Genomic DNA, 19,161 nt, shown 5'->3' with positions numbered 1-19,161 from the left:
ATAAAACGATGCTGTCTTTGTTGACTGTATTTTATTTGGCATTCCAAAGAGCAACAGAAAAAACTACACATAACATAAGCCCACCTTCAGTTGCACTTCTTAGTGTTGTAGAAGCCTTAGACAGCATGGATTATAGTGATTTTCAGAGCAGTTAGATTCCTAGAGACACAGCCTCCATACCTTTTTCATGAGGAAATCTGCCACCTCCACCACCTCACCAAGATTTTTACTCCTCTCCTCTGCCAAAAAGGTCATATTTACAAGTAGCTGTTTCTTTCAATGGTGGCTGAAGCCACTTTGTAAAGCCACTGCAAAACAGGAGATTGCAAATAATGTTTTATGTCAATTGTATGTCTTCAAATACTTCAGCAAAATTTAGCCATTTACCTTTATGGAGTGATAGCTTTTAAACACGGACCAATCTGCCCCGAGTCCTGTGCAGGCGCTGGAGTGCTTGCTCCTGCAGCGTTCCTTACCGTGCTGGTTCCAAAATGGTTTCAACAGGTGAAGGGAGCTGCGAGACTGCAGAGGACCTGATCTGCAAGTTGATGCTGTGCAAACTGGAGTTTTCTGATCTTGGAAGCTTGGTCCTTGTCTTGTCTTGGAATCCTCTCTCTTGAAAGGGGCACCAAAATTTACACTGCAGTCCGCAGAGCCAACATGAGTAAGAGGGACTGAGCTGGGTCCTCCTTTTGCCCTTGAACATGTCAGCAGCCATCGGCCTTACTCAGCTCTTACAGCTGAGCTGTGAGCCTCGCAGCCCCGGGTAAGTCTGAAAATGGGTGTTTATCGAGAACCTGATTTGAAACCCAAGTATCCGGGATTATTATTGTTCCCAGATCTCTTAAAAGGCCAGCTACTTTTTTGTCCAGCTCCTAGGGATTCCAGGGGAGCTACTAAAAATCAGAGGTTTGTTTATTTATGTTTTGTAATTCAGGCAAGGCTTTTACCCTGATAACTTTTCGCATCAGCTGTTCATGCAAGTTATCTGTGGTACAATATTCCCTTCTATAGACTCCACATCCACACCTTACGCTCTTAGTCACCTTTATTCTTGCAGGGAGATAGCAGGAGAGAAAAGAAAGATAGCAACTACTTTCTATAATTTAATTCATGTCATTTGTTTTAGCAGTAGGGATAACACTACTAAGTTTTTGGTTAAATCTGGTTCAGTTGTTTTGGTTGCACGAATTAACTACGTGTTATGGTAAAAATCACATTTTGAAATTAAAAAAATACAGATTTGAACTGTGTGATTTGTACTAGGTGTTTTGCCTAAACAGCAAACAGAGCTCTCAACTATTGTTTTCATTTCAAAATATATCATTTGCCTTTGATAATTAGAACAATGTAAACTGATGCTTTAAAAGTAATTAACAACAACCAGTTGCTAATTGGGTGGAAAAATGCCCTTCTGATGACAGACTTTGGCTGGAACAGATGTTTACAAAAACTTTTTTCTATTGTACAAAAAGAAAGTCACATGAAGGAAACATTATGTAGTGATTCCTAAAACTGTGCTTACAGCACAATTAGAGCAGATTTGGACTAAATGGGGGGAAAAAGCAGAATCCAGACCTGGAAATGTTTATTTACTATTGCAGTTCTATTGACCTCAGTGATTATTCCCATAAATGAATGTTCATAGGCAAGTCTTCACATCAAATTTGCCAAGCTAATTGTACTGCATTTCCTACTTACAGCCTTCTGTGAAGGACAGGGAAGAGATTAATTTGATAGTGAATCTTCAGACAATTACATAATGAAATTTTGTATGTAGTTAAGAGGAAACTACAGTGTTGTGTATTGCTCATATTCAGAAACTGGAATATGAGCTAGGCAGCATGAACGTGGTGATACTACAAAACAGAAATAAAGTAATTTTAATAAAATAAATGCAAAAATTTCCTTTGCCCTGAATCTTAAAACTAAAATGTAACATATTCCACTCAGCAAGAATGAATTATCCCTAACCCTATTTTATAGCAGTAGGGATAAGATCACTTGATTGACCGGATCACAAACGCATGCCATTTAGTAGTATGCCAAGTAACAGCATGGCATTTATTTTGTCCACCAATTCAGACCCACTGAATATGTAATTTATATGTTTTTCCAGATTGGGAAGTTAGAAAGCCTAAGACTGAAAAAGTGCTTTGCTAATTTTCTTGTGGTGGTCTGTCAGTTCTTAATCTCCATGTTGGAAGTTTCATGTAAGTGTCGATGTAGCTTTGATATCTCCAGGAAAAAGGATGCAAACACTTTGGTTCCTTCAATGTAGTTGTGTCTGTGGAGAAGGAAAGAAAGAGAATGAAGCCCTGTCAGGCTGTTCTACTCTTCAGATTAGCAGCATAGCCTGGTGAAGTTTTCAGAGGAATTTGCAAGATTGGTCACCCAAAAGAAGGATCCAGTGCACAGAAATTCTGGATATCCTTCAATTGGCATTCCTCTGAAGGATTCACTGAGAAAACTCTTTCCAGTGTTATGTCCCCTAATTACTATTGTCTGTAGCCATAAGGGTTGAGGCTACATTGAGGGGAAACAAAAAATAATTGGAGAATAATTGTAGGATTCTCCAGTTCCTCGAGCTCAGCATGACTTGACTCAGAAGCTGCACAAACGTTCAGGCAACACGCTGAACAGTGTCTTACCATGGTGCCTCAAAGAATGAGCACAAGTGGCAAGTTTAAGCTGATTTTGATATAATTACACTACTTCTCGTCGCTGTAATAGAAATACACCTTTATATCCATTTACAGGGAAAACCATCAAAATCCTTACTTAACCATTAGCCTGCATACATCCAACTGGCATACTTCAAAATGGATGCTGTGACGGAAGAGTGCCCGTCTGCATCATCGTCTTTTAGACCAGAGGCAAATTTTCATTGATAGTGAAATGAAAATTGCCAACGTGATGTTGTTAAGGACTGAGTAGGCACTCCATGAAAAGTGCTTAGCGGTACACAATAGGTTGGGAATTTTGCTGTCTGCTTGGCACAGCAACAAGTTTGCCAGAGACAGTAGTTTGGGAATGTCCAGTGCACAGCAAAGCTTCCCATCTGGCTGTGCTTATTCGTGGGTACCAGGGGACTTCGGTTCTCCCCCCTTCTCTTATAGCACAAATGGACAAACAAAAGAAACCTGCTTATTTTCTCATTCTGGGAGTGCTCCCCATCATCGGCTGCTCCGATCGGAAACATGATCACACTTTTCCGCGTTATAGTCTGAAACATTCTGGCAACAGGAACTGTTGAACCATCCCGAATAAAATCTGGGTCTTCTCCAAAAACTGAAATACATGGGAAGAATTAATTCATTATTAAATGAAATAAAGGTGCTTTCTTCTGCTACCATATATTTGAGCAGATAGCTGATATTAAGAGCTTCTGAGTAGACATTGTTATGAGCACGTAGCCAACTGATTTCATGAGTCAGCTGCACTCTACAAATCTCTGGCTTCGTATCAATACACAAAGAAACCAAATGAGGTCTTTTGGCTACTTCTATTAAATATACCCCAATTCAGCAAGGTATGGAGGAAGATGTGGCTGAGTTGTTCTATCAAAATCAATAAGATTCATAGGGGTAAGTGACTGTAGCACCGAATTGGGAAAACCCGTTTACCCTATGGATGAGCACAATTGCAGACACATTAAGAAGTGAAAAAAAGAAGGAACATACCTTTTTTTATTGCCCTTCTTGCTGCTTTATATAGTGGATCATTAACATCAGCAAGCCAGGGCTTCGCACCCAAAGGCATAGACACTTTCAGTTTGTTTGGACTGTTCCTCCTGGAAAAGACACCCTCCAAGTGCTCCACCACCTGCGGGGAGAGCACGCTGCAGTCAGAAGCGTTCATCTTCTTGCAACTCAAGCTTACGCCCACTTCTGCTCTCAGAAACAAATAAATACTAGAAACATTCAGTTTACTACTTTGGGTGCAAATTTGTGAGGTGCTAAGGGGGACTTAGTTTACACAGTAGAGGCCAAAGAAAAGGTTTGACTCTTACCTGTTGTTTCACAACCGAAAGGTCCATGTGGGGGACCTGACGGATTGAGAATTTGCCAATGACTTTTGACGGAATGACTGTTTTAATTCCTGGTTCATGAAAAGCTCCTTCAATCCCATGAATAGAGAGAGAAGGGTAATGCCACAGGTGTAGAAGTATTTCTTCCTTCAAAAAAATAACATTGAAAATAAAAGGGATGACAGTGGAGCCATTCACAATTTGTATAAATTAATGTGAAAAACTAAGATTTTTCCATCCTAAAATTTCTATTTGGAGACCTCTGTATTTTAAAGAGGTTTGATTTGTCATTTAAAAGCATGTGCATATCTTTTCATTTTAAAAAATACCACTTCTTTCAGTCAACCTTTGTTTACCTTTAGAAATATTTGGATAACAGCTTTTCATGCACAACAAGAAAAGTGGAGCATTGTTTTAAAATATCTTGGAAGTAAATTTTTCTAGTGTGATGAAAAATCAGAACAACTTCTGATCTGACCATCTGTTGATCTCAAAACTTCTCACAGGAGAAACCTGTGATCAGTTTAGCCAGACCCCTCCCAGATGATAGCAGGGAAGAAATTCTACTGATGAGCATTGAATAATACAATAGCTAAGATGATAATGTTCAGTAACCAAGTTGATCTGTTTTTCTAGAGAAGGTAAGGAGGATTAAAAAAAAAAAAAAAAAAAAAAAAGGAAATGTTTCTACTGAGGAAGAAAGGAGAAATATATAAATTGGTCTTCATGTAGAACCCCAGGGCACTGCTCCTTTCCTTGTACTCCAGTTTTACGAGACTGGAGCTTTATGTACATTTAAAATTTGCACCACTTCATCCTCATATAGGTAAAGCATCAAAACTTATATAGCATAGTTACATTATACTTCTGTATTACTGATTATTACTGTCTAGCTTAGGCTAATTTGGAAGCTTTTTCATGGAAATAAAAGCATCCCTGTTAGAGCTTATACCACTATAATTACGTTAGTGATAAAAAAACGAATCACTTGTCTCCTTTCTCCCAGCTGCCACTCTTGTGCAGAGATCTTTCTGAGCCAGCCTTTACCTGCTGGTTTTTATTTAGGATATAATTTTTAAATGCTGGCAAAGAGAGGTTTATAGCTTTGTGTGCTTTTTTGGCATGCTCAGCAAACATCAAAATCTGAATTAAGTAAATAAAAACCACCCAAAGCACATCTGCCTAAAGCTGCCTCCCATTTTGCAGAGCTGAATACAACTTCTTTCCTACTATGTAACCTATATGCAGGGGTTTTAATGCTTATTTTGTTTGGCTGGTTAGGTATGGGTAAGAGAAGTGGTAGTGCAAGGAAGAGGGAGCAATACTGTTAGTTTTGCATTGATTATTCGTATTTCAGATCACTTTCCCCAGATGCGGTAGCTTACATTTTCAGCAGATTAATTTTATTTACCTTTTAATGCTCTGTGCTCCTTTATTTTATTTTGAGTTTGCCATTGACTGAAAATATCTTTTAGGTTGGCTTTATACATAAATACTATGAATAGGTGATTTAAATTCTTTCTGCTGACCATTTATACAGGTTTTTATGTTACCTTGGTGCCATAGAGGAATTTTTTCACACCACTATTCTTTTTATGTTCCTCTAGATCAAATTCAATCGATTCATATAATTTCCTCTCCTCTTCCGTCAGGGCAGCAACGCTGTCGTAGATTCCAGGGATCTGAATATGACCTGTGGGATCCACAAGGCTGTCTACAAAATAAGAGAGAGATACCAGTACAAGTGGGACCTATTTCTTCCACTTGGCAGTCATAACACTTTTCCCTTCTACCTAACTCTTTACTGAATGAGTAAGCCTAACAACTAACTACTAACAACTGTTTGCATCCATCAAGTTGTGGCACCTAACTTGATGTGTTTTTCATATTTATTAAGAAAACCATTGAGCTGCTGTTTGTGTGTAGCGTGTGGTGTGTCTAGCCCAGCCGCCAACATGAAAACATCATCCTACTGAGATACAAATCAGTGTTAAAAAGTCAGGTTTCGCTACGTGTGTATGTATTCAAGTTGCTGGCCATCCTTAAATGTTCTTGATCGATGCATGACTGACATCAGCTTGACGGGCACATGTCCGAGGTCCTGGCCTTACTGTGGACATTCCCTTCCTCAGCTGCTGCCACCATAGCTATGCTGAGATTTGGAAATCTGGGAATCTTGCTTCAATTAGACTTGCCTTACTCGGGTCAACTAAACACAGCACTGATCTTTGTTAGGCTGATTGCTAGCCGTTGCTCCCCAGTTACTCCTGAGCAATGATGCGTGTTATTACCCAGCAGAGCTATCAGGTCCGTCAGCGGCTCATGAATGATGCCTCCAAAAGTTCCAGAGTGAAGGTCCTTGCCGCCACATTCAACCTGTACCAAAACCACTGGTTACATATAAACACTCCCTACCTTATTCCTCTGCCAGTGTCTATTTTCCACAGCGACCGGTGGCTTCATTTTCTTAAACGAGGCCACAAACGAATAGAAAAGAATTATGTGTTTCTATTTATAAAATGGAAAACATCACGTCAGGAACAATCTGCTTTGGTGAAGACAAGATAAAGCTCTGTTGTTAACCACTGGAGAGAGAAATTCAGCTGTCTATAGCACTTAGAGGTATTTGAGAGCAAAGGTCCCTCTCCATCCCCTCTTTTGCTTTAGTAAGATTAAATACATCCTAAGCGAAAGACTTGCATATTATGGTTCCTAATATTGCAGAATAAATTCTTCAAGTTCTCTATCCTTTTTATTTAATGCAAAATCTTCATAACAAAGGCAAGAAAGAACCTTACTTGTTTTGCATTAAGAAAATATATGTCCAACCTTAATTCCAAATTGCAACAAATAAGAATTTAGAGGTCTCTTGAATCATAAGGCTTTAAAATAGAGAGAGGCATTTGGTTTATTAAATGGGTTCTTTTTCCAGACACATTTTCATACTCGGGTTTATCATAAACTATTTTCCTGCAACGAACTTGTTTATTCTTCTCAAAACCTCATTACAGCCAAGTGTCTGGTAGCAGGCAGAGATCATTTTTGATGTTTTAATAGCATCATTTTTCTTAAGCAAGACATAGAAGAATTGAATCAAGGCTGCCGAGGCTCTTTTGGTTAAAAACAAATTTCATTCTTTTTCAGACATGAAGGTTAATGCAGATTTTTCTTTAGTTCTCAAGTTCTTTAATCTTCTCTCTGAATTCCTTTTATGATTCATCAGGAAGTTTCCAGGTGAGAAATTTCTGCTTTTCATTTCACAGTAGCTCATATTGGCTGCTAAATATACTACAGTGCACTGTTATTTGCTTCTGCCAATGGTTACAAAAATTTTGTGTGGCTTTTAAGCCTGGGGATCCAACTAAATGGAGTCCCTTTAGGCAGATACACTGCAGTAAGCAGTATCTGCTGCAATAGGGCAGAGCAGCAGAAGACGTGGTTTTGGAGTGAGAGAGTCAGGGGGTGTGGGGACAATGCTGCAAAAGAATGGAGTTGGTGTGCGGAGGGGGTGATGAGAAAAGACTGGGAGAGTGACAGGAGAGTAATGGGATAGGAAAGGGATCAAGGGGAGAGAGGTAAGTGGAGAAATGATGATTGAAGAGAAGTTAATGGAAGTAAATAAGGCTAATTGAACTGAAATGAGGAGGGAAATCTGTACAAGCCAAAAAGGATACGGAAGAAAGCTCTGTATTTGTAAATATTAAGCTTGCTCTCAGTCTTTCTCTGCATGCAGATGTAGATGTGATTACAGGTACATCAATGCTCTCTGGTCAGGGGCCCAGCTCAAATGAACCTCTGTCCTTTACCTCCACAAAGAAGCAGGCATTTCCCCGACTCCCATAGGTAAGGGCAGGCTTCTTGTTGCTGAGCCAGACGTTGTCCGAAATCACAATATAATCAACATCAGAGAAAAAGCACTGGTTTTCTTCTTCGAGTAACTTCTCTAGCCCCAAGGACCCTGCTTCTTCCATGCCTTCAATTACAAACTTGAAGTTCACTGGCATAGCCTAAATCAACGTTAGAGAAGTCTGTGTAAGGAACAAGCATTTTCAAAAATAATAATAAAAAAATCTTTACAATCAGAAGCAGACTGGCTTGCAGTACACATTGTGTTAGCAAAAGAAAGACATGGGATATATAGCTTGCTTCAGTAGAAAGGGCAGTGATAGACAGACAGTTTCCCAGAAAAACTTTTTTCCTCATGTTTTTATCTACTTTTCATTTTTGAAGGAGAATAAGTGATACCTTTTTTCCTTCTTTGTGATTTCAGAAAACTTGCTGGACTGTCTCATTAAATGGGCTTTCTCTCAGTGCTATTAAATATTCTAATTGCTTTGGAAATTCTAACTGTGTAATAACAGTTGCATTTTCACAGAAAATTTCCTGCCTCATATTTCCACTGTTAGTGCCCATGCGGGAACCACTGTCAGAGGTCCACTGCTGTGGTTTTCCCAACTTGTTATCTATCGTCAAGAGTTACTCGCATGGCGGTAAAAATGCTGCTGGTGATTCTACTATAATTGTCCTTTCAGCACTCATGAATTCGTTTGCCTGCTAGTTCGTAAGGATGCATTTCCAAGGGTAATTAAGAGAACTTTTATTATGGCATAGTGCGACTTAGAAATGCTGACATGTCCATAGGAGAAATAAATTTGAGCTTAGTTTCCCATTCCAATTCATTTTCTCATTACAGGTTTTAAGATGTTTTCTCTTTTGATTCAATGCTCAGATTAAATGCAGGAACAAATGCATAGAATTAAATGAACGTGTGTTATGGATGGGTTCACCAATGGTTTATCAAACAACCACAAACTGTTCATGAATATTGTTTGATGGTCTATGCTGTTTTCTAGGGAAAGGCTTCAAATGACAAAGATGTCTTTTTGCTTGCTTGTTAAAATGCCAAAATAGCTATTAGTGATTTGAAAAACTGGAAAGATACAGAAAGACAGCCCCATAACCATATCCACTTACAACAGCTAATCTGTAGGCAAATAACGTGTGTGTTTGCTAGCACTTAAGAGACGCTGAGGTCAATTCAGTACTGTTGATGCAAGAAAAACACCAGTTTTTCAGAAGGTTGCAAAAGGACTTTAAAAGTCAAGACTTAACACTCAATTTGTGCCGTAATGTCATAAAAGAGGCACAAACCTGTTTCTTAGCAATCTCACAAAACGTGTCATGCAAATTCACCTTAAAGAATGCTTGCTAACCAAGTTATAAGTTTAGACTATATGTTGGTTTAGCTTTGCATGGGGATACAACTAGCTCAAAATTATTAAATATGCAGACTGATTTGAAGATAACTATGTTGGTCATTGTAGTCATTTAGGCAAAAGTTTGACTTTTGGACATATGTCAGTCTCTAAGCGAGTATATTTGTACTTGGTTAATGCACCCATTCAAAACATTTGCTTTGATAAATTTAATACATTGTTGAAAGAACAGCCTATTACGTACGAGTCTTTTTAGATACTTATTCTCTTCATACATACACATAAATTGAAGGTAACTTGTAGGTAGACAAAATCAAAGATCAGCAGAATGTAACGGCAGAGATGAGTCTTCATGACCAAACTGTGATGTATGTTATTTTGCCATTTTAAAAGCTCTCAAGAGAATAGGGTATCAAAGCTGTTTAATGTATGTAATATATATTGAATGCTTCCCCTAGTATGGTTTCCTCTGAATGGCAATGACAGCAATACCATATTTACATTGCATACAAACTGTTCAAAATAGAAATGCTCAAGGACAGATTCTTACTGGAGTGGGACTAGTGCCCTGTATATAGCATTAGAAATAAGCTAATATTTCAAGATGTATGTGGTCTGTTGGGACAGAGACATATCATCTAACTCACAGGAATGTAAATACATCCCTCCAGAGAAATAATAATAATAATAATAATAATGTCCTCATCGATACCTACTAATTTCAAAGCTCTAAATGTTTCCACTGCATTTATCCAAGCTAAGACAGGTCCTTTATTATCGGTTGCTCCACGCCCATAGAGATTTCCTTAAAAAGAAAAGAGGAAAGTTTTTAAGAAATCTTTGAAACTTCTCTTGTCACTTCAATGTAATCAGCAAAATCCTGTTGCCACAGAAGCTGTAGTGGTGTATCAAGTGAAGTATCAAAAGAGTCAGGATTTCATTGACTTGTTTTAAATAAGGTGATGGGTGTTTCCAATGGACTGGTACCCTTTTTTAAAAATTTTTTTTCCTTTTATATACATCATATTGTGGTTTCTGCTACACGTCAATTTCTGAGCTTCACTTTTGTTCTTAGGAGCTGTTTGTTCGCACCAGACATGCCTGAAGAGTTTGCACAATATGCAGCTGCTGTACACATCAGCCAGCCCAGGGAACAAGCAGCAAAGACCCCACAGATAAATACCACAGTAGAAGTATGAAGCTACAAGTCTAGGTACGTAACTTTTTTTTTTAAGCATTTGACCGTACAGTTATGTACAGGGACAGTTTCACTTTCATGAACAGTGATAAATTTCTGGAGGCAAACTGAGTTACCCCAGTAAGGCTGTTTGGAACTGGTCCCAGCCTGTGGAATGGGCAACTTAATGGTTATAGCACAGGCCTAGGAATCGGGATTTCTGAGTTCTTGGGGACTTACTCATCCACTGACCCTCTACCCGTCATTTTTTTTTTGTTCCTTCAGTGAGTGGGGCTTTTCACGTCCAGCTGGCTGTAGTGGACGGACAATTACATTAAGGGGGGGCCTCGCATTCTTCCACCACGAATGCTCCTTAGCTCCAGCGTGGCAGGTGGAGGTACTAACGGATCACGAAGCAAGAACGGGAAGTGCGAGGGAGGATAATGGTTGATGCAACAACCCAACAAGACTTTTAAAGCAGAAATGGATTCTCTATTGGATACTCTAGAAAGCAGCATTAACCTCATGAGGCTCTTCTACACCAAATATTAGGCAATCACTGATGGGTCTCACAACTCAAAGCTGCTGGATTTGCCCCAAAGATTTCCATGGGAGAAGTCCTCGTGCTTTGGTTAAATACACAGGGAGCCTCCTTCCACTCAATCTCAGTCGTGTATTCAAATAATGATACAAAACTTATCACCAGGTACACACCATTGATTTCGGTCAGCGTGTAAGGGTCAGTTTTCCAGCCATCTTCCTTTTTGGCAGGCTGCACGTCCACGTGACCATAGAAACATACAGTGGGGTTTTGTGGATCCCTCCCCAGTTCCCCAAGAATCACAGGAGGCAGTGGGAGGTCCTGACCATTGGGCAACTGTGCAGAAATGTTAAAAAAAAACAACTAAGGAAAAACAAACCTTTTAAAACTTACAAATGTTATTGAAAAACCCTGGAATTCTCAGTATTGAAAATCCTTCTACATACTCAGTTGGCTCTGATTTGATCAGGTGCACAAGTCTGACTTTGAATCCAGCTCTAACCTACCCAGAGAAATTAAGATTTTTCTCCCCACCTGTTTAGGTTCTGCAGGGACTTTATGGAGCTCTTCTAACATTTTACTGTCATAAATGCCCTCATTACTAAACTCTTATTTCCCAGCACTGGAGAAGACAAAGCTGACTGTGTGCTGTAGTGACAAAAGCATATGCTGTGACATTGAAATAGTCAAAAGCCACACAAACTAATTTGGGGTTTGATTTCACCACAGATGGAGGGCAGGAGGTCTGTAACCTCAAATACAGAAACAAAATAAAGTTTTTTCCGGCAGGAGGCCGCAGCAGCTATTTCAGACTGGTTTGAAAACAGGTTAAGGCTCTAAAACTAATCCTGTAATGTACCGCTGTGCAGAACAGATCTCCACATTGGCCAAGAGAGGTTGGGTATCTCACAGGAGAGAGAAATAAGAAGTGCAGGAATGTGTGTACTTCCCTTGTATTCACCAGTAGTATCAGTCTGCATTGGCCTGTTGCAACCCAAAAGCGTAGCTGCTTCTTGCAAAGCAACCAAAGGAAAAACTGATTTTGTGAAACAATATTTTGGCCCTAGGCAGAGAAAAGTGTCTCTGGTCTCTACTCCAACAACAGGTAATCCAGTCCCCACTGCTATCGACACAGACTGTTGCTATATATTTTGGCAATCATAACTGCATGCCAAGTGGATGCTAAGGTTTTAATTTTAACTGCATTCATTACTACTATTAAATGACATAGCCTTAATATTAAAGTATTGCTGTGCTGCAAGGTCCTTGTGCTAAGACTCACAATCCTCCCCAGAAGCCTCAGAGGAAGCAAAAGGGAAACTCTATTAGTGAACTTTCAAATTCCTGTTAGAGTAGAAATCTAACAGCCCAGGGCAGGAAAGTGCCGCCAGCTACAGGAAGGCAAGTAAATTAGAGACAAAGATTACTCAGAGATTAACTCTTGCCTGTTGCTTTCCAACAATCATTAAGAAAATGGCTTGGAGCATTTGTCAGAAGCTCCCAGAACCAAAGATGATGCTTGAGATAGCTAGCCCTTTCTGTCCAGCACCATTTTTCTTATAAAAGCTACCTCCCTCATATAGACACTTTGGTGATGAACAGTGCATTAACTATCAAGCATCATTACTCAGAAGAATGTAAAAACAAGACCTGCTAAAAAAAAAAATCGGGCCTTTTAATTTTGCAGACTGCTTCCCTCCAGTTAAAAGCATCAAACTGTCCCTGATATGCAGAGAACATCTATTTGCATTTGGATTGTCTGTGTGGTCTCCCAAGTCTGTTCTCAATCTGAGGAGGGACTGATTTCAGCAGGTATCATGTAGCTACAGGACTATTGATAAATTGTTACCTAGCTACCAAAAATATCAGTATGTCATAACATACATATGCATACACATAGCACTGAATGTAATAGGCAGACCACATGTGCAGATATGACGTTTTAAATGCAAGAATCAGACAAGTACCTGATGTGACCCCAGGTTTACTGAATTAACAGTAGCTCCCAGCGCTGCAAGTCTGTCTGCTACCAATACCATCATTCGTATTACTTCTTTCCTCAGATCTGGTTGAACAGAATCGCTTTGCACAGCCACCCATTCCTTTAGATCCTGCGCAGGAAGGAGAGAAGTGCAGTTAAATCACCCAGGATGCTGCGGCGTTTGGCCCTCAAACATGAGAAGTGTCACACTGGAAGATGGTTTCATTTTTATCCCGTCACAGCAATGCCACGCATGCTATGAGGTTTCAGAATTGAGAGGAATTGCTTAGACGGGTCCCCAGGGTTGAGAGTCCTGATTTTCTAAACAGGGAGGGTGCCCACACTTAGACATTCACTCTGTCAACCATGGATCTAAAACCCAGTGGAAGAGGAGGTGGACTAGATGCTGACCAGTTTGCATTGCAGAAATTGCATTACGTACGAATTACCTTCGTGATCCTCATGAGGATTCAGAAGTGCTCATAGCTTTAAAGCATAACTGATACTGACTGGACTGATTATGTTACTGCCTCTTCACAGGGAACTGACAAAAATGAAAGCACAAGCCAGCATGGGACCAAGACTCCTCTCCTTGTCAAGAGCAAACCTACAAAAATCAGTTCCGACGTAAAGCAAGTGTGAGAGCATCCTATCTGGCTTGCTTCTCCCACGCAGGTGCATTTTGGCTCAGTGGAACCTCTCTCTGCCCACACTCAAAGGATGCCCACAGCCATCCGGTTTGTGGAAGTCCATGCTAATCCCTCTTCCACCTGAAAGGTCCCCAGCATAGACCGTCCCCTTGCAGCCGTGCTTTGGGAAGCACAAGTGGCACACCTCCTGCCAGACCTGGAACCCTGCTCGTTACCTCCGTGGCAAACTCCCATTTGGCACATAGAGCACAGGCCTCCGGGGCACCCGTTCCGCGCTTGTCATTTCACTGCAATGTAGTTAGTTCCTACCTTGATGAAATCACTTTGATGTCCATCGATGTACTGGAAGATCTCCATCTCCAGCTCTGAAGAGGATGATGAGGACATTACCGCCTTAGGGAGTAGCACAGGGCTGAGATGGACGCTATCTGAAAGTTAGGGATAAAATTCAGCACGTTAGAGACATCCTGCAATAAGCACTTCTTTTTGGTGCTAGAAAGGATAGACAATTGCAAAGCGCTGAGCCTATTTAAGTCTCATTTAAGTTCTTCAAGCCAGGAGAAAGCATATCTGAATTATTTTATCACATAAAACCTTCAATTGACTCATAGTCAAGTTTCTGAAAGAAAAAAAGTGGAAAAATGATCCAAGAGTGAGCAGCTGTAAATTTCTGCTTTACAGGTAAATTAGGGGAACCATTTTCTAAAGAAACATTCACTGCATCAATTTTCAATGCACAAACCTCAAATTGTACATTCTGGGAAGACAACCCCAGGGGAAGACTTGCAAACACCAACACACACCAACAACCCAGGAGACTCATCTTTTTTTTCTTCATTTCCAGAAGGAGGGAGAAAAATGGATTCACTGACACACATTGCACATTTTACATGAATAAGGGAGAACAATTCTGACACTGAAGAGTACTAGACAGCAAATAGCTTTTGTGGTTTAATAAGAACAGTGTCAATACTGAAACACTTGATAAGTGTAGAAGTCATTTAGTACTTGCAAACCTCTCTGCCATCTTGTTTTTGATGAGATAAGTGAAGATTTAAAAACTCTAAGATTTAAAAAAGTGTTTTTCTTCCTTCCTGAAGTTTTCCCTTCCTGTTTCCTTGAAGTTCTTGCTGTAGTTTCTTGAATTGGTGTTAACAGAGTAATACTTGGATGACTAAATACTTGACTGGGCTAAATTCAGAATAGCTGCTGTATTGGGCTGGGCGATGGGATGGACTCCAAGGTCAAAACCCAACACTTTGATTCTAAAAATATCCTATACTGGTAACAAAATGTGCAGTTGCAGGTCCATCCATAATTCCTTAACTTTGATGCATTGCTAAGGTGATAGGCTATGGTAATATTAACAATTTCAATTATGTTTCTCTGACAGAGAAGAAAGATTGAAAATCCAAGCATGATGAACAAGAGGAGGGAAACATCGTTAATTGTGGCTGGAGATCCTGGCTGTATGAAGGATGGGCCCCATTTTCCAACCTTCCCTGAGAAGCAAGGTTGCACCCACATTGCCCGTGACACAGGTCACTCTCTGAAGTGAAGCTTTGAGAAGGCCTGTGACGCTAGATGTAATCCCCAGTGTCCAGTTCCTGATATCTGTTGATGCTGGAAACACTGGTATTGGAAGAGACCAAATGCCAGTTTTGCGGGAGAGTGAAGCTGCAAAGCACTGCTGCGGAGATGACCTGTTAACCGAGACAAGGAAATCCAAATTTGGGTAGGATTTTTAGGATAGAAAGATTAAATGTAAGCATATTATTTAAATGCTAATACTTGCTGGGGAAAAAAAAATGTAACTGATAAAGTACCATTTTCTTCTCACATTGTTTTCTCCATAAAAAGGTGAATCCTACCTCCAAGAGGTGGATCTAATTAACCATCCCCTTCAAATAGTCACATCACCAGTCACAGCAGCAGCTATTTGGCCTAAACCAATTATTACAGGAATTTTTGAAGCAAACATGGAAAAAAAAAAAAAAATCAGGACATTTCAGAAGAGACAAAGCAGCTTCTGGGATTTAGCAGCAAAGATGTGGTAGAGAATGAGGTTTTGGGGCTTGGTAGCTTAGGTTGTAGTCACCTTTGGATAGAGACCGGCAGTCCCAGGCTGGGGTGGTGGTAAGTCTGTATGGGTATTGGGTAACCGCAATGAACAGAGTTTCCTGACAAAGAGGACATGCTGGGCTTGCTGGGGCAGTGCCCGGGCAGATACAGGAGGGCATCTGAGCTGAGTCACTGCAGGTCATGTCCGAAAGGGGCCCAAGGTACAGGGAGGTGATCAGCATTAAGTAAAAGCTGAGCATGGAGGCTATTTGTGGTGTTTGCTTCTCTTTTTCTTGCTGTGTGCTTTTAGGGGACCAGGCAACGGCTCTGCTTGTGTGACGTTGCTCGGTCTCGCTTTAGCAAGCAGCGGGTCCCAGGGAGAGCAAAGTTTACCTTCACGCTGGTCCTTATTACAGACGTAGTGTCTTCCACCTCCACGCTGGATCTCGCGGAGGGGAGCTGGTTCCCGCACGGGCCGAGGAGAGGATGGGACCCATGATGGGTACCTTTGTGAGGGGCTCCAAAAATTGCAAGGCACCTCAAGTCCAGAAGGGAGTGATAGGAACAGGCATTGTACAGTGTGGTCATTCATCCCAAAGCGGGATAAATCCTAGTCTTGCCATAGGCATTGCCAACAGGCAGGTCGAGAGATCCCAGCATGTGAGGATTTTAATCAGATGTTCACCTAGAGAGACTTTAGGGCCATTACCTTCATTTATCACAAAGCCTGCTACGTGCCTCAGTTTCACATGTATTTCACTCATTCTTTCTACCTTGCCATTTCCAAACCTCGATTTGGAAAATACTTGCAACAGAGGCCACTGAATGTGCCCTCATTTAACCTTACCATAGAAAACCAGACAGGCTTCTCCAGGTTCAGTTACTATGCCACACCTGAGCAAGGAAGATCATAACACAGGTCAGAACATGGCTGCTAGAGGAACCAAGCTTATGCAATGGAAAAGTACCAGTGACTCCATCCTATATAATTTTCCCTCTTTCTGTTCAAGTATTCAATTTTGCTGAACTCTAAGCATTTTCGCTCTAAAAAGAATGAGTATATATACAGTTGGCACCTTATCGTGACTTGAAGAAACATGTATCTTTTAATTTTACATGAAGGTCAGAATTACAAAAGGGCTGCTTATACAGGGAAAGTGTGCTGTGGTGCTGGTATCTTCTGCTTTTTATCCACATTATATACAAATGACCTGGAAAGATGCAGACAAGAGACGTATGTCTTCAAGTCATGTTTCATTAGCTTTTAACTGTTTAAGAAAATGAAACAAGGAAACTAAAATGCTGTGAAGGAAAACAACCCCAAACACTCAAACAAGCAAAGCATCCTAGGAATTTTTGAAATAATTCTGAGAAACAGAGACAGACTTCAAGAAAAGCTTATAGAATACCACAAAAATAGTTGCTTTCATAAACAAAAATAAGCATGAACAGTGGCAAAGTTGGGAAAATGAACATGAGGAGATACTTACGCAGTCCTGCAGATTAGCAGAGTGCACCAAATACTAATAATTCAGACAAGAAATTAGGTAGCAGCTATGTTGTACTGTACTTGAGGGAGGGAGGGGAGTAGCAAATGGAACTTCATGTTAATGCACTGCTAATACACAGACAATGCTGCTCAAAAGCATTTGGATTGCAACTGGGAAAGCTTGTGTAGAAAAGGGAGTCAGTTTAAGAAAGCAGTAGAAAGATTTCAGGCAAGGCTAAAATAGCTCAGTGTTATGAGGAAGGGAAAAATGATTTGAAAGGATGATAAAGCCTGTGGGGGGAAATATCAAACAAAGACTTCAGTGTTCAATTTCAAGTGTATTTTATTTGATCTCATTTTAAAAAGCAGTTGCTACTTTATAGAAAAATGTAGTATGACTATTTTTAGAAATAATGCATGACAGGCACGCAGTTTCTCTTCCTTCATTCCTTAGTAGTAAGAACATTCTGTGTCTCACTTCCTCCCATCTCGTTAGGTACTGTTAAAAGAAAACTTAGTGTTCTTCAGTGGTGATTTAACAAGAAATCCAAGTTGATTCTTTAGCTAGGATGACTCTTTGACAAAATATCAACTAAACTTGGAAACATTTGAGAAGCAGCTCCTGAACATGCTTTGCTGCCCTCCTCGCCGTTCCTGAAGCGCGCGCCTCACGTGCTTTCCTCCCTGCAATGCAGCGTTTGAGGTGCGTGCGGGGTGGGGGGGGTGCCAATGAAAACTGAACATTTTGCAACCAACCCGGAGAAAAAAACAAGTCAGAAGTTGCCTAGTTTGCAGATAATATAAAGACCATTTGACATGAAAGGAGATAAAGACGTGTGTAACAGTAGGAGCTATTTTACCACACCAATGGTGGGCTCCATTGAAAGGAACGTTCCTCCTAAGCAATCACCATCAAGGAAGGTAACAGAGATAACTGGGTTATTATTTAGCCTCCGTTAACAACATTCACTGATAAGTGGCCTACCTTTGGTGGAAGCAGGCAACCAAGCCTCAGTCACCTCTCCAGCTGACGAGGTGAGACCCGAGGAGGAAGAGGAGGAGGAGGAGGAAGAGGAGGAGGAGGAGGACGACGAGGAGGAGGAGGAAGAGGAGGAGAAGAGGATGACTCTTCCCGTGGCAGTTCTCAAGCACAGCCCTGACCACGTGCAGCCGCTGTCGTAGCAATGAGCAGGAGCTGCAGAGATCCAGGCACCCGCAGGGGGATGAACGCCCGCTCACAGAGCCTGACCGCATTTGAAGACGATTAAAGAAATGGCACCAAATCCAATAAACCGTGTAACAGCAACGAAAATGTTTGGCGGAAAGCGTAGGTAAGATCTGGCACTTGCTGGCAGGCGAAACTGCAATGCCCAGTGCTGTTTCCAGCAGTCAGCTCTTAAAAAGTGTTGCAATATGAGCTGCCTTAAGGGCGTTTTGGAGAATAGTAATGACTAGCCCTGCCCTTGCTCAAGCCGACGCCTTAGAGGAAAAAGCGAGACCCCGTTTATCGGTTCTGCTTTGCTGTAATACAGATGATATTAAAAAAGAAAGTGCTTACCTCTTTGTGGTCTTGTTTTGTAGCTGCCTTTATGGCTGGTGATGAGAGCTTGAACTGGAAGGATCTCCTCTCGCACCTGCAGAACAGGGACATTTTTATCTCAGTTCACCGATATGTTCTGCAGTTATAAATGGTTACTCTGAAGTTAAAGATTAACTTTTGGTTTAGATGCTTAAGTCCGCTCGTCTATCATATAATAATTCAAGTAGGATCCAAATCTCTACCATATCAAGCCATGAGAAATTTTCCCATCTCCTTTTCCTCCTTTTCTCCCTGGAAGTCCCAGATCCTAGCAGGAATCCCAGCGTCAGAAAGCACTTCAGCATTGCTGATAAGTGTTGCTGCTTTACAATAGTATTTTGGAGGACTTAGAGAAAAGAGGTGGCTTTTGTTTGTTGCTTTGATTTGAAAACTGGAAAAAAAAAAAAAACAAAAAAACCCAACATTTCTGTTAAGGA

General features: G+C 40.7%; 1 protein-coding gene and 1 long non-coding RNA gene across 3 annotated transcripts; one reads left to right on the top strand and one right to left on the bottom strand.

Annotated features, from left to right (window-relative positions):
* Positions 1 to 1,030: 1,030 nt before the first annotated feature.
* On the bottom strand, positions 1,031 to 19,087 carry CNDP1 (carnosine dipeptidase 1). 2 transcript variants are annotated; one of them, XM_041123198.1, is made up of 12 exons: positions 18,704 to 19,087; positions 13,905 to 14,023; positions 12,932 to 13,075; positions 11,138 to 11,300; positions 9,963 to 10,051; positions 7,837 to 8,037; positions 6,322 to 6,406; positions 5,584 to 5,744; positions 4,013 to 4,177; positions 3,684 to 3,825; positions 3,144 to 3,291; positions 1,031 to 2,287 (listed from the first exon to the last, which is right to left on the bottom strand). In XM_041123198.1, the coding sequence occupies exons 2-12, from the start codon at positions 13,980 to 13,982 to the stop codon at positions 2,182 to 2,184; spliced, it is 1,482 nt and encodes a 493-aa protein (XP_040979132.1). In that variant the 5' UTR covers positions 13,983 to 14,023; positions 18,704 to 19,087; the 3' UTR covers positions 1,031 to 2,181. The 2 variants fall into 2 exon arrangements, with proteins under 2 accessions (XP_040979132.1, XP_029868568.1); XM_030012708.1 differs by lacking the exon at positions 18,704 to 19,087 and adding an exon at positions 18,131 to 18,220.
* LOC115340733 lies at positions 7,185 to 12,772 on the top strand. The gene is made up of 3 exons (XR_003923148.2): positions 7,185 to 7,264; positions 10,322 to 10,459; positions 12,652 to 12,772. It is a non-coding gene; the product is annotated as an uncharacterized LOC115340733 (long non-coding RNA).
* Positions 19,088 to 19,161: the final 74 nt, after the last annotated feature.

This window comes from Aquila chrysaetos, chromosome 4 (assembly GCF_900496995.4).
Source record: "Aquila chrysaetos chrysaetos chromosome 4, bAquChr1.4, whole genome shotgun sequence".
In the NCBI taxonomy this organism is placed as follows: domain Eukaryota; kingdom Metazoa; phylum Chordata; class Aves; order Accipitriformes; family Accipitridae; genus Aquila; species Aquila chrysaetos.
The sequence above is the reverse complement of the archived record's forward strand: the minus strand, read 5'-3'. Positions and strand labels throughout refer to the sequence as shown.